The 14,662-nt window shown below is 38.7% G+C and overlaps 1 protein-coding gene across 1 annotated transcript in view; it reads left to right on the forward strand.

Annotated features, from left to right (window-relative positions):
* The first annotated feature begins 8,418 nt into the window (after nucleotides 1-8,418).
* LOC129269558 (uncharacterized) overlaps nucleotides 8,419-14,662 on the forward strand; it is a 33,907-nt gene continuing 27,663 nt past the window's right edge. The window contains exons 1-3 of the mRNA XM_064105973.1: nucleotides 8,419-8,656; nucleotides 12,685-12,746; nucleotides 13,360-13,459. Coding sequence (XP_063962043.1) covers nucleotides 8,594-8,656; nucleotides 12,685-12,746; nucleotides 13,360-13,459 — 225 coding nt within the window. The 5' untranslated portion in view covers nucleotides 8,419-8,593. The remainder of the gene's footprint in view (nucleotides 8,657-12,684; nucleotides 12,747-13,359; nucleotides 13,460-14,662) is intronic.

The raw sequence follows: 14,662 nt of genomic DNA on the forward strand, positions 1-14,662 counted from the left end.
CCAGAGTGGAGGGGTGTGCCGAAAAGGTGACACGACATGTAGCCTTTCACAAGTTGGTATTTTCTTGAATATTAATTTTTACTTACTGAATGTCTTGGTCATGTTTGTGTGGCACAAAATTTGCCGACAGTAAACATTTTGCGTGACTACAGTACAGGTTTTCGACAAAATAAGGTGGGGTATACCGTTGAATTTCACCTGGAGCAAATGTCTCCACTTCGGAGCATATTTCGCCAGTCTGAGCGATTTTGACGCTAAGAATGGGGTATGTCTAATTTGTTTCTACTGTTATAACATGGAGCTATATGGTTATAATGATTACATGAAAACGCGTTTTTTTTTAATAATCGCCAGGCACGTAATAAAACTTACACAAATGCTCCCCCCACCATGAATAAGCATTAAGAATATCTCTCCCTCCTTTGTGCTTACCCCTTTTTTTCTATTTCTTTCTATATGCATGTATCAGGGGCCGCGAATCCGGGGGGCTTTAGCCCCCCAATTTTCCAAAGCCGTGTACAAAAAAACGTAAGAATGACCATATGATTGTGATATTTAGCATGGACAGCCCCCCACTTTTGACTCAGCCCTCACTTTGAAAACCGTTCCGCGGCCCCTGTGTATGACATGTAATATATCATGCAAGCATAGTTTCAGTTTACTTTGTAAATTCATGGAGCTATGCTCCATGGTAAATTGACGCCTTCAGCCTGTGCTACAATTGTTATGCGTATGAAAGTACGAATAAAAAAATAAATAAATAATTGATTAATCGCATTATCGGAGCAATTTACGGCGGAGCAGATGTCGGCGGAGCAATTATCGGCGGAGCAATTGTCGTATAATCGGAGCAGATGTCGGCGGAGCAAATATCGGCGGAGCAATTGTCGGCGGAGCAATTTTCGGCGGAGCAGATGTCTGCGGAGCAAATATCGGCGGAGCAAATATCGGCGGAGCAAATATCGGCGGAGCAAGTGTCGACGGAGCACATATCGGCGGAGCAAGTGTCGACGGAGCAACTGTCGGCGGAGCAACTGTCCGGAGCAATTGTCGGCGGAGCAGTTGTCGTATTTTGCGTAGCAATTGTCGGCGGAGCAAATGTCGGCGGAGCAACTGTCATGGAACCCATCTGGATGCCAGAAGTCCCCATATCAGCGAAGACGGCTTGTTTGACACTATCAAGAGTAGTCTTCATAAATGCCGATTTATTTTTTAAATGAGCAAGTCGAGGTACCCTTTTCGGGTCAGATATGGAATGTAAAAAATATACCATATCGACTATGGAAAAATGTTTTAGCTCGTGAAACACCTCTGTGATATGAAAACCCACTCTTCACAATATCTTGCTCTGGACATTTCGAGGGGGCGGGGCACATGCATGAAGGGCTGCGAAGACGGCTTGTTTTTTTTTTTTTTGGGGGGGGGGTTTCGGGGGCAATTTCGGCCAAATCTTTATTTTCCCAAACTTTGGCCAATTTTGACAGGTCGCGAGTGGGGCGAAAATCCGTCCGAAATAGATTTTCTTTAGATCGACCCATTTGGATGCCAGAAGACTCCAAAGAGCGAAAACGGTGTTGTTGGGTTTTTTTATTTGGGGGGGGGGGGAGGGGGTTCGGGGCAATTTCGGCCAAATTTTTATTTTCCCCAATTGTGGCCAATTTTGACAGGTTGCGGGTGCTGCCACCTCATCCACCCCCTTTCCAATAACGCTCCGCGAACGCAAACTGACGTCACAGCCTTTGTAAACAGTCTAAACTATTAGTCTAGTAAACATTTTAGCATAAGCGTAAAGTAAGGTACATTTTTTTTGGAAATGATAGTTGAGGTTATACTGATGACTAATCTGATTGGCACCACTAGCGTACCTACGGGGGGGGGGGCAGAGGGGGCAGACTGTCCCCCCTGACGAGTCACAACCCATGCAAGGGACATATCCCTGCCCCCCTAACGAGTCTTGAAGACCTTTTTTTTTTGCTTGTCAAATTTTTTGGCGGACGAATTTGCCCCCTCCCCTGTGGAAAATCCTAGGTACGCCACTGATTTGGCACCCTTGATTTTTTTTTTAATTAGCGCTTTAAACCAAACCCAAGTTTGAAGCTCTTATTTATATAATTATTTATAAAAATGAAATTAATGTGTATTAAAATGTGATATAAATCCAATCAAAGCTCATTTCATATTAAAAGTAAATATGAACAATTTGCATTATGATTGTAAGATTTTTCAGTGATACAGGGTTAAATTCAAGGACATTGGAATAATCTGGTGCAAGTTTAATGGGGGTAGGAATATATTTCTTTGATGTTATTTGGCATTTCCGGGGTATTATTGACCCGACTAACACTTGTATTTATTTATTAATTTGTTTGTTTACGTCTTCTTTGAAAAGAAAGGATTGTCCCGTTCAAGCAAATTCTCCTGTTTTTCAAGCGAGCCCTGTTAAATGTAAATACGACATATTATACAAAATGAAAAAAAAATACAGCGAATACAGATGAATAAAGGCAAAGGTTTTTATAGGGAAAAAATCAAATATGAAATGAATATAAAACGTGGAAAATTATATATTAGCACAAAGAAAAAAAAACGAAATTGACAAAAAACATTACAAGTAACTAAAAATGAAAAAAAAAAAAACCAGGAATAAGATAAAACAAGATTGTCTTATCTCTATATTGTATTTCTTTATAAAATTATCAGTTTGAAAAGTGGCCGTGGCTTAATTAAGCTTTAACAGGGGCCGCGGAAGCGGGAGGCTGGGGGGCTTCAGCCCCCCCCCCACTTTTTTCCAAAACCATGTACAAAATCGTAAAAATTACCATATGATTGTGATTTTTTGCATGGTCAGCCCCCCCCCCCCTCCCCCACTTTGAAAACCGTTCCGCGGCCCCTGTTTAATACAAAAAAAATGCACAAGGGTGCCAAAGTGGCATATATCGTGTCCCCTCAACTATCATTTCCATAAAAAATGCATTTGTAGCCTACTTTGTGCTTGGTTAATTCTATACTTGGTTATACTGCACTATATTTTGAGTTAAAGGCTTCATGACTGATTTCCCCTTTCTCCTGAAGATGTGAACTTACTTCAAGTTTTATTTTTAATTTTCCAATTCAAGTTTTATGTGCCTTTCATGATTCCTAGTCCATATCGACGATTGCAAAATAAAACAGGTTCGGCGTGTTTATAATATTTGAGTATAACACTGACGACTCTCAAACGGAATTATCATATCCATTTTTTTACTGATGAAGTTATAAAAACTTATACGTTTTTAATTCTTATCTAAATTCTTCATTATATTGATCAAAGAATTGCCCTCTTCCACTATACGAAAGTATCTGTCTCAAAATGATTATTCTTACACTGTGTGGGGGAAATATTTCAAGTTACCTAGGTCATAAAAATAGGTTATGTTTCCGACTGGAGACTTGCGTGGTGCCAACGGTGGTGCGTACATATGACTTATTCTCGACAGTTGGTAAAATAATGATACATCACTAGCTGGCAACTTGATTCACTCTTCTTTCTATTGTAATAATCTAATAAAAAATGTGCAGACCTATGTGATTGAATATTAATTGACCCTTTTAATAGAAAATCAACTTTTGCAATAAAGTAAATTATATCATATTTCACCCCTTTTTTTATTTTCTTTCCTTTTCTCCCCTTTTTTCTTGGTCGTGGAAACTTTAGGGTCCATATTGTATAATACTTTTTTTTATTAATAACAATGATCGATATGTGTTACTGAACGGGATCGCTAAAAACGGGGGGGGGGGGCACTCCGGTCATCCAGCCCCCACTTATTCCCAAAGCCGTCTACAAAAACGTCAAAATTACCATCAGTTGTGATATATACTGCATGGTCAGCCCCCCCCCCCCCCACTTTCGGCTCAGCCGCCACCCGTGTCAAAACCGTTCCACAGCAAATTTATATATACACAACAAAAAAAGTAAGTCCCCCCTAAATCAAATTGCTGTAACTTTTGAACGGAATTATTTTGAGATATGATATTTCGTTGGTGGTTTTCTACACTCATTAAGCAACCTCTGGGGAAAAATGAGATTGATCGGTTGAGTCATGCATGAGTAATTAAAGATTGAATTAAAAATGACCATTTTTGAAAGTCACAAGAGTCGTTTTTCAGATTGTGCAAATACAAAGCTGGGCAAAAGTTGTTTTTAGGTGAATTTTATGGTGTTAATGCTGTTTTACTATCCATCATTTAGCCACTCCACACACAATTTTTGTATCGTATGTTCATGGTTGAGTGAGCACAATAATGCAGGGGCCGCGGGGGGGGGGGGGGCTCAGCCCCCCACTTTTTTCCAAAAGCATGTACAGAAATGTAAAAATGACCATACGATTGTGATTTTTTGCATGGTCAGCCCCCCCCCCCCCCCACTTTGAAAACCGTTCCGCGGCCCCTGTATAGTGACGTATCATCAAAGGGGTTTATGGTAGTATCCTCTACAACTTGTTAGATCATGTTAAAATTTGAAAATGTTGGTGGCTCCCCCGATTATAGGCCCCTCCCCTATTTTAAAATTCTGGATCCACCACTGATTTGTCCATAAATTAAACTGATCATGAGAATTTGTAAGAAAAAATACATTTATGCAGTATAAAGAGTATTCATTCCTAAGTTTTCGAATGTGCTCGCTCAACCATGAAAATTTTAAAACTTCGGAAAGTGTGTGGTGATAGAAATGATGGATGATAAAAACAACAGCAATTAAAGTCACATTTGAAACCGAATTTGCCCCCAATATTCACTTTATTACCATTTAAAATGGGTCTGTGACATTGAAAATACAAAATTTCCCACTTTGATGTGTGCTCACTCATCCATAAATAAACAAATCGATTTCATTTTTGCACAGAATTCTGCCCATAGGTTGATAAACATTACTGCCAAATGACATTGCTAAAGACAGCCTTGAAAAAAAGTTCCACCACATTGAATAGGGGGTTACTTATTCTTAAACATATGCACCCATAATGTACACAAGTCTATGAGAGAGGAAGTCAACATTTTAACAAATATGAAATGAGGGTTTGTTTCATGGACGGTTTTTGTTACTTCTACCAACAGTTATTTCATGAAACTTCGCACATGGCTTCAGTGTAACACTATCCAAAATGTGCGCACACCAAAATAACCATTTGATACGGCACAGAGTGGGGCCAGGGCCTTGAACTTTTCTTCTCATTTGCATAATTTTCGAATATTGTGTGCTCACTGATGCATTAAACATCGGGATTTTCATAAAAATCAAATCAAATGAACCATGCAAGGAGGTTTGTGATAGATATCCATAGTTACAAATTGCATTTTTTCCAATAACGTAAAAAAGAGCTAATCACATTTCACATGTTCATTCAAGCGTGAATGTTTATTTAAACGCCTTTGAATCATTGAAGCATGTTAATTGGTCATGAACATAACGAAAAAGTTGAGAAAAGATCATTTTCAGTTACCAAAATGAAACAATACTTGCCTATGATATTTGAAAATCGTATCTTTTGTTTTCAATAAATGTTCATTGAACCGTGAAACAATGAATATTGTTGAAGATACTCTTCCCAAAAATAACTGTCATCATATTCTATCATTTTTATTGATAGAAATGTGTAAAAATCCAATTATAGCAAGTTTGGACTTGTGTTCATTCAACCGTGAAATTTAGCCAGAAAAGTTGTATCGTCTTTTAGAAAGTACCTTTTACAAGCCTTCTGACTATTTTTCATGATGAGAATGTGGAATTAGTTCCAATAAAAATGGAATCAAAGTCATGATATTTGGCTTGTGACTTTTGAAAAGTGACATTTTTGCCTTCTGATGGTGCTCACTGAAGCATGACGTAAAATACGTCTATAACATTTACTCAGAGGGTATACCTATAAAATTACCTACACGCTCATGTAAAAATATATTAAAAACTCGCATTGGTTCGGTAATTATTGATGTTTGTTTAAGGGGGGACTTACTTTTTTGTTGTGTATATAAACAACAACTTATTGCTCATGGACATCGCGTGGCTGTGCGAAGTGGTGTTCGAGTTGACATCCTGGGGATCATGCAGCTATATAGTTATGCCACGGGGGGTGCACATCTTGGGGAGGTGGATCGAACTAACGTTTGGAAAATCAGCTGTTGAAAGCAGAATTAAGAAGGGGTTCAAATTTCGTTTTTTTTTTCCTTCTTGCCAGTGTCGGCCGTCGGAACTCCTCTGCCTCAGCGGGAGGGTGCATGCACGTGCACCCCCGGAATTAGACCAAAAGCTTCGGTCTCTGTTATGTTGGTTATTCCGCTGAACTCCCTTGGCTCCACTCACCAAAATTAATACAGAGACCGAAGTTCTAGCGCGAGCTGTATAGGGGACTCAATGGCCATATGTTTATGCACTGGCGTAAATCCCGGGGGGGATGGGGGGGATATATCCCCCCCACTTTTCAAGGAGGGGGGATGGCCTGTACAAACATCCCCCCCACTTTTTACGAAAGAAATGAAAAAAAAATCACAAGAGATAATTGTTTTATTGGTGAAAATTCTTCCTAAAATACCGCTTAACAAATAAAACAATATTATTGAATCATAAAATGCAAATGAAGAGCCATTTCACCATTTCCAAACGAAATACTTATGTCCTTATTACAAAGAGAAACCCCTGTTTCTTCCAATTCATCAATGTTGGGGTCTTTGGGAAGGGATTAAGATGGAATGTCAATTTTTTTTTAATGTAATCTCTAATAAAACCATTAAACCATCATGGGGTAAAAAAAGATAATAATATTGAAGGGGTATTTGCCATATGGACATACAGTGGTGTAACTACGGGGGGCTTGGGGGGGGGGGCACATCCCCCCCCCCCCATCGGTTGACACAAAAAAAACGGGGAAAGGGGGGAAGGAGAAAAAAGGGAGAAAGGAAGAGAAACGTAGTGGGAAAGAAGAAAATATTATTCATTATAATGTTATATTATATTATAATTATGTTATGTTACATTACAACTTTATGAAACATAATTTGCCAAGCTAGGGCCTACGTCTTTTTTATTGTTCCTGGTGCTCGCATTGTCTGTTTAACGAGATATATAATCCTGTTGTACTAAAACATCCCGTTTTCAAGTCAATATAAACCAAATATATTTCCTAGCACTTGAGTTATCATTGTTTTATGTAGTGACATATGCTTCTTTTTCATGACTCAAAAGTGATTGCCCCATGTTAAGGTCTTCGTATATATGAAACATTTCCTGTCCGTGATTACGTTCGCATTAGTGGATTGGTGAGATATGTCTGCTCTTCATGAATTCCTAAAATCAGTCCTTAAAATGTCCCTTCTTCTGATCTGAATATCAAAAATTTTCAGCTCGCGCTTCGCGCTCGCATCATTTGGTTAATGAAATACGTATGGTCCTAGTTAATTCCTACAAAGAAACCTTAGAATGCCCCACTTCAGGTCTGAATTATCTAAGTTTTCAGCTCGCGCTTCGCGCTCGCATTGTTTAGCGAGACAGGTACCTATCATGATTACACAAATTTGATTATATTGTTCCTTTTTAGGTGTGAATATAAAAAAAATTCAGCTCGCGCTTCGCGCTCGCATTATTTGATCAGTGAGATACATATCCGTTTAATGACATTGTCCTTAAAATGTCTCTTTTAGGTCAGTATAACTGGCAACTTAGCGCGCTTCGCGCGCTATAGTGATTCAAAAATTTTGCTGGTGCCCCCCCCCTCCCCAATGCCGTGACCCACGGTACGCCACTGTGGACATATCAATGACAATTCCTTGCATATCTAAAACATGATTGCAAAAAATGCCAAAATATTTCAGTCATCCCCCCCACCCATCAACACGGATTTACGCCAGTGTGTTTATGTATTAAGTTCGGATAAAACAGGGAAGTGAAGTTGGTGACAGCCGAAGTAAGTTACTGTTTTTTCCTTTATTTTTCCTCGTTTTGGGGCATTTCAGGCCAAAACGGTATAATAATCTTTATTTGGTACAGTTCTTTTTATATATTTTTACGAAATAATGAAGACAAAAATCGATGGGCCGCTGCCCCGTCGGGGGGATTTTGCATTGGCCACCCCCTAATGGTGGCTGCACGATAGCGAGCCGTCTGTGTACGAGGAGAAATAAAAAAGTTTAAAAACTCCTCTATAAACAGACGGCTGTCAGCCTACCCCGGAATGCACCCGCCCCCCCCCCCCCCTAGCCAACGTCCTCTCATGGTAAAGCACTCGATCAGATACCAATTTTTGTGAGTTTGAATTAATTGGAAAAATCAAGTGCTGTGAAATCTATCCATTCTAATAAATATTGTTTTGCAAACCCCCGGTGCATTCGGAAGTGACTTCAAATATTCTCATTTGGTACAAAATGTTCCTTTTTTCAATTTGCTTTATAATTATTGCGGATACCGTACCGGTGACCCCTTAACACAATACTGTTGTATGCGTCTATTTCGGTTTCTATTTCTTTGTCATAGGCTCACGTACGTACATATGTACACGTCGATGACAATGATGTAGCAAGATTTGTATCATACCTTTTCGAAGAAGTCAAATTACAACTTAAAATGCCCAAAAGTACGTCGTCCGTGCAGCCTCCTGTGGACTATGTTCACCGTGGAAGTTGGAGGGTGAGTTTCCAACAGAACTTTCATGACTTTCGACAACACTTAAAAAAAGAGGGTGACCAGATTTCACAAAATGAACAGATGAAATAGAGGCCTAAGTTAGGGACCTAGGCTACGCCATTACGGGACAATCGACAAAAAAGATCTACAAAGAAGGCTTGTGAAAAATATAAAGAATAGGAAGGGAGGGTGAACGAAAGAATGAAGGAGAGAAAGAAAATGGATGAAGTGAGAAGAAAGAAAGAAAAAATGATAAAAAAGTAAAACTAAAACAGTAAAACTAAAAGAAAGTTAGAATAAGATAAGGATGAAAGAAAGAATATTAAAACTTTTATAAAAGAGAAAAAAATTAATAAAGACTTCGGTCATTCTTTGAATTGAATATAGAAAGAAAGAAAAAGAAATGAAGGGAAGATGAATAAATGTGTGAAAGACAAAATAAAGGACAGAAAGAAAAAAAGAACGTAAGAAAAAAGGAGGAGGAAAGGGAGGGAGGGAAGTAAACCCAGTGGGGGGGGGGGGGGCCGGGGGCACTCAGTATATAATGCTTAGTGGGTATGTGCCGCGGAGGGGACCCCCTTTTTTACACTCGAGGCATAGCATTTTTGTCTTATTGAGAAAAAGAACAAAGAAAGCCGTTCCAAAGCATAGCATTTTCTTATCAAGAAAAAAGAAGAAAGAAATCCGCTCCAAAGCTTCGCATATTTTTCGTTACGCAGTTCCGGTCGCATTGATCTGCTACAATGAGCTGCAATTTTGGTGAAAAGCGGCCGCTGAGCGCTGTCCGACCATCGCCTCTGCGCGAGCGCACCCGGCAGAGGCCGCGCTAGCTGCATCATGCACGCATGCCTGTTCCATAGGGATGCATACGCACTCACACGCTGGCGATCCGTTCCAAGGACCCCGTCTTCACAAACATTTGTAGTTCCGAAGCCCGTTCCGAGGACCCTCCTTTTTACAATAAGCCCGCTCCAAGGCCCCCGTTTTTTGTCTCGCCCGCGGCACACCCCTACCACTTTTTTTGTCGAGTGCCCCGAAGGATCGAAGATGACGATGTTTCAATATCATTTGAAAGGAATTAGCGGTAAATGCGGTCTGAGGTACGATACTTCTGAATTTTATACATTTTTCGTAAATATGGATGTAATTTCTTTTTCATAATGTGACATTTTATGTACAAAAAAACGATTGAAAAATGGTGATCGTAAACTCTGCCCCCTCCCCGATCCGCCAGTGCCTGATGAAAGGGGGGGGGGGCTGATATCAAAGTCAAGGATTGATTTAATATAGATAGTTTTGGGTGGATGTGGCTGTCTTTCCCTTTTTCTTTCTTTCTGGAGTAGATTTTCAATCCTTCTAAAGGGAATTATGAATATACCAGTTAAATATTAATATTATGTACATGTTTCCCGGGGGGGGGGGGGTTCTCTACCAAAAAAGTGGTATGTATGTGCTGCGGGCGAGACAAAAAACGGGGGCTCTGGAGCGGGCTTATTGTAAAAAGGAGGGTCCTTGGAACGGGCTTTGGAGCTACAAATGTTTTGTGAAAACTGGGGTCCTTGAAACCCGGGGTGGAGGGGGGTACTCGACCAAAAAGTAGTAGGTATGTGCCGCGGGCGAGACAAAAAACGGGGGCCTTGGAGCGGGCTTATTGTAAAAAAGAGGGTTTGTGAAAACGGGGGTCCTTGGAACGGGTCGCCTGCATGTGAGTGCGTATGTATCCCTATGGAACGTGCATGCAGCTAGCCCGGCGGCACGGGTGCGCTAGCGCAGAGGCGTTGGTCGGACAGCGCTCTGCGGCCGCTTTTCACCAAAATTGTGGCTCATTGTAGCAGATCAATGCGGCCGGAACGGCGTAACGGAAAATATGCGAAGCTTTGGAGCGGATTTCTTCTTTTTCTCAATAAGACAAAAATGCTATGCCTTGGAACGGAAATTTTAGTGTAAAAATGGGGTCCCCTCCGCGGCACATACCCACTATGCATTATATACTGAGTGCCCCCCCCCCCCCCCGGGCCTTGGAACGGGTCGCCTGCATGTGAGTGCGTATGCATTCCTATGGAATGGGCATACCGGTACGTGCATGCAGCTAGTCCGGCGGCACAGGCGGGGGGTGCGCTTGCGCAGTGATGGTCAAACAGCGCTTTGCAGCCGTTTTTCACCAAAATTGCAGCTCATTGTAGAGGATTAATGCGGCTGGAACGGCGTAACGAAATATATGCGAAGCTTTGGAGCGGATTTTTCTTCTTTTTTCTCGATAAGAAGAAAATGCTATGCTTTGGAGCGGCTTTCTTTGTTCTTTTTCTCAATAAGATAAAAATGCTATGCCTTGGAACGGAAATTTGAGTGTAAAAATGGGGGTCCTCTCCGCAGCATATATCCGCCATGCATTATATACTGAGTTCCCCCCCCCCCCCGGAACATGTTTACAAGTCTTTGTTCTACGATTCTTCTGGTCTCTTGATCTACATGTATATATGAAGTTATTTATCAATTTATAATAATAACAATAATAATAATAATAATAGATGCTTATATAGTGCATGATATTCGACAGAATCACTATGCGCTTTACAAAAGAAGTAGCTAAGTCTAATACAAGTATACTTGGAATAAAATCCATAAATACTACGTGAAAAATTAACAAAACATTGTAACATACCTTTCCTAAACAAAATAATCTAACATGAGAACAAGTACATTTTTAATTTATGATTATATAATAAGTATTTAATTGCTGCTTGTCAATGTTGATGTCATTAAAAGAATCAACTAAAATACAATTAGATATAATAATTTCAGGGGAGAAATCACCTCGACTCCCCCCCCCCCCTTATTTTATTTTGTTTCCTGCTTAGCAATTGTACATGGATGATCTAGAACAGAGGTTAGGGGAGGGGCAAACAAAAATGCTCAGATCCACATTCACATTCACATCTAAAAAAAAGTGTGACACTGTAGCATATATTCGGCACTTATATTTATTGTGACATCAAAGGCACACATTAATTTATGCATATGATTTGCATAAACATAGAAGTATGTGTTTTAGAGTTTCTCATATTTGAATTATGAATATGATGAAGTTATTATAAAGTGTACACTATTTTGTATGTGAAAAAAAAACGACAAATTCATGTCGACTCATCACTGAGAAAATTATAATAAAATTTGATGAAATATTATGCAAATATCACCTAATTATATATGCATTAATTTGCATATTCAATGAAAATGTTTTTGAAAAATGTTCTTTTAAAATGTAGAGCATCCTATAAACTTCAAAATGAATGGTCAATGAATGGTCAGTATCTCCATGAAATCACTTTCGTAAAAGTAATCAGTGCCAATGTCTTCCAACAGCAAAGCTTTGCTATTGCAAACATCCTTTACGGTGAAAAACATTTCTATTGTTGTTGTTATTTTTAATAGGCAAACTAGTCAGTTTTGACTATTGTTGCCTTGTTAATTTGCTTTCCTTTTTTTTCCAAAACAGAATAATTTCTTTGTTAAATCTATATCAGTTAGAATAGTAAAGGAAAAAGAGGAAAGAGAAGTCCCTTGGAAATCGTGCAAGACCACCTCTCCTGCCCTGTATAGCACGTTATCCTGACAAGCCCGCTCGAGGTGCATTTATGCACCTATATGTGTACAAAATATAAGGTTGAGAAAGTGCAGTTTGTAGGCCTAATTTAAAATGTTAGCTAGAATTTCACTTTTTTATTTCTCAAACAAAATCAGAGCTTAAATTATTTCCTAGCATATTTTTATCAATATTTATTCACTCACTGTAATATCACATTGTATTTTCCATTAAATAATTTGATTTGATTGTCATCTGATTTTCATGTTTTTAAGCATCTTTACACCAGCACACTATGCGCCTGCTGCGCCTAGCCTTCAGCCGATAGATGGCGCACTGTATTGTGAATCCACCGAATTGCTTTACATACTTTACTTTGATTAATTTAATGGTTATTTGACAATATATCATTTAGTCTGATGAAATCTCTTGTTTTTTATGTATGCAGATTGATCAAGTGGAGAAAATTACTACAGACGCCACAGCTACGGATGTTAGTGGAATAGAAGGGTATGTGAAATTGTTAAGAATAAGATGTACACATAGTTTTAATGAAGTGACAATTATAAACACGACACAAGAAAATATGAGTTAATGTTTGTTTTATAGATTCATCATCTGCTGCTTGCATAATGAATAATGTTTTGCATTAGTAAAAAAAGTCAACATTCATCCGACAATTGCAAAATTTTAATTGGTCATAAAATTGATTACTAATAATTTTCTTGAATTACTCTCCCATGAAATCAGTAATTACAATACAATCAGTAATTCATTTTTTTTTTAGAATTTGAATTAGTTGTGAGGAACATTATCTTATTTGATTTGATTTACATGTAGCCTACATGTATCTACTAGGATCCAACTGAATACCTCCCCTTTCCCTTTATTCTAAATGTAGGATAGTCCTCGGGAGGACTTGCAATGTTACATTTAAGTCAAATGTAAAAAAAACACCTTTTTGTCTTGTTGATAATATTTCGCTTTTATGTAGCACCTAACACATCAGATCAATGATCCATGAGTTAATAATCCATGTTAATAAGTTTTTATTAACTACTGGTACTTGTACGAGCAGTAGGCCTATTTTTCACATGTCATTATTTTCTCAAATTTAATGCAGGGCTGATTTTCATTTGAGTGACACAGGGGATATCTTCTGGAGTCTACCTGCCGGTGTCACAAAGACACCATACTTTGCCTTAAACTTTGACCTCTATGAGGTAAGGTTACCCTACACTGTATGAGTCATTTTGGAGACTACATTGTACATTTATACACAAATATTTTGTCTGTCTAATGATTAGGGACCATAAAGTCATCCCGCAAAATTTGTCATTTTCCTCTTTTGCGTCAGTATCAGTCCGTAATAACCGTATTCCCAGTTCATCAAACTTAAGTGCAAAGTCTTGTGTACATGTATGTCTTGTGTGCACAAAGCATGAGTGCGTGTGTTTGTGCTGTAATGATTTATGTCAAAATACTTAGCCAGTATTACCTCATCAGTTTCATGATTAATCTGAACTCACAAGCAAACTAGCTTCATAATTGCTTGAATTGTCAATTTTACAACTGTAGGCTGTCGATATGTAAATTTCACTTTTTAGCTTCAGTTTGAGTCTTTAAGATAGCATCTTTGACGCAACTTCCATTCTTCAATATGAGGTTGTTATAATAATGTAATTATTTTGACATTAGAAGCAAACTTTGAAAATTACTAATTTTATTTTCCCATTGAACTATCAGGTAAGTGCTTTAAATGATGAATCCTGGAACAGATGAATATATTTGTTGTAGCTGATCATATAAGAAATTGATTGGATCAATCTTAATCATACAACTTTTTGTAAGATTACCTATGAAGAATCTGGCTGTAATATCCATGAATGATTTTATTGTCTCGCCTGCATAGCAGAGCGAGACTATAGGCGCCGCTTTTCCGACGGCGGCGGCGGCGGCGGCGGCGTCAACATCAAATCTTAACCTAAGGTTAAGTTTTTGAAATGACATCATAACTTAGAAAGTATATGGACCTAGTTCATGAAACTTGGACATAAGGTTAATCAAGTATTACTGAACATCCTGCTTGAGTTTCAGGTCACATGACCAAGGTCAAAGGTCATTTAGGGTCAATGAACTTAGACCATGTTGGGAAAATTATTATCAAAATCTTAACCGAAGGTTAAGTTTTTGAAATGACATAACTTAGAAAGTATATGGACCTAGTTCATGAAACTTGGGCAAAAGGTTAATCAAGTATTAGTGAACATCCTGCTCGAGTTTCAGGTCACGTGACCAAGGTCAAAGGTCATTTAGGGTCAATGAACTTTGGTCAAGTTGGGGGTATTTGTTGAATTACTATCATAACTTTGAAAATTTATGGATCTAGTCCATGAAACTTGGACATAAGGTTAATCAAGTATTAA

The sequence above is a fragment of the Lytechinus pictus genome, chromosome 10, assembly GCF_037042905.1.
Source record: "Lytechinus pictus isolate F3 Inbred chromosome 10, Lp3.0, whole genome shotgun sequence".
Lineage (NCBI taxonomy): Eukaryota > Metazoa > Echinodermata > Echinoidea > Temnopleuroida > Toxopneustidae > Lytechinus > Lytechinus pictus.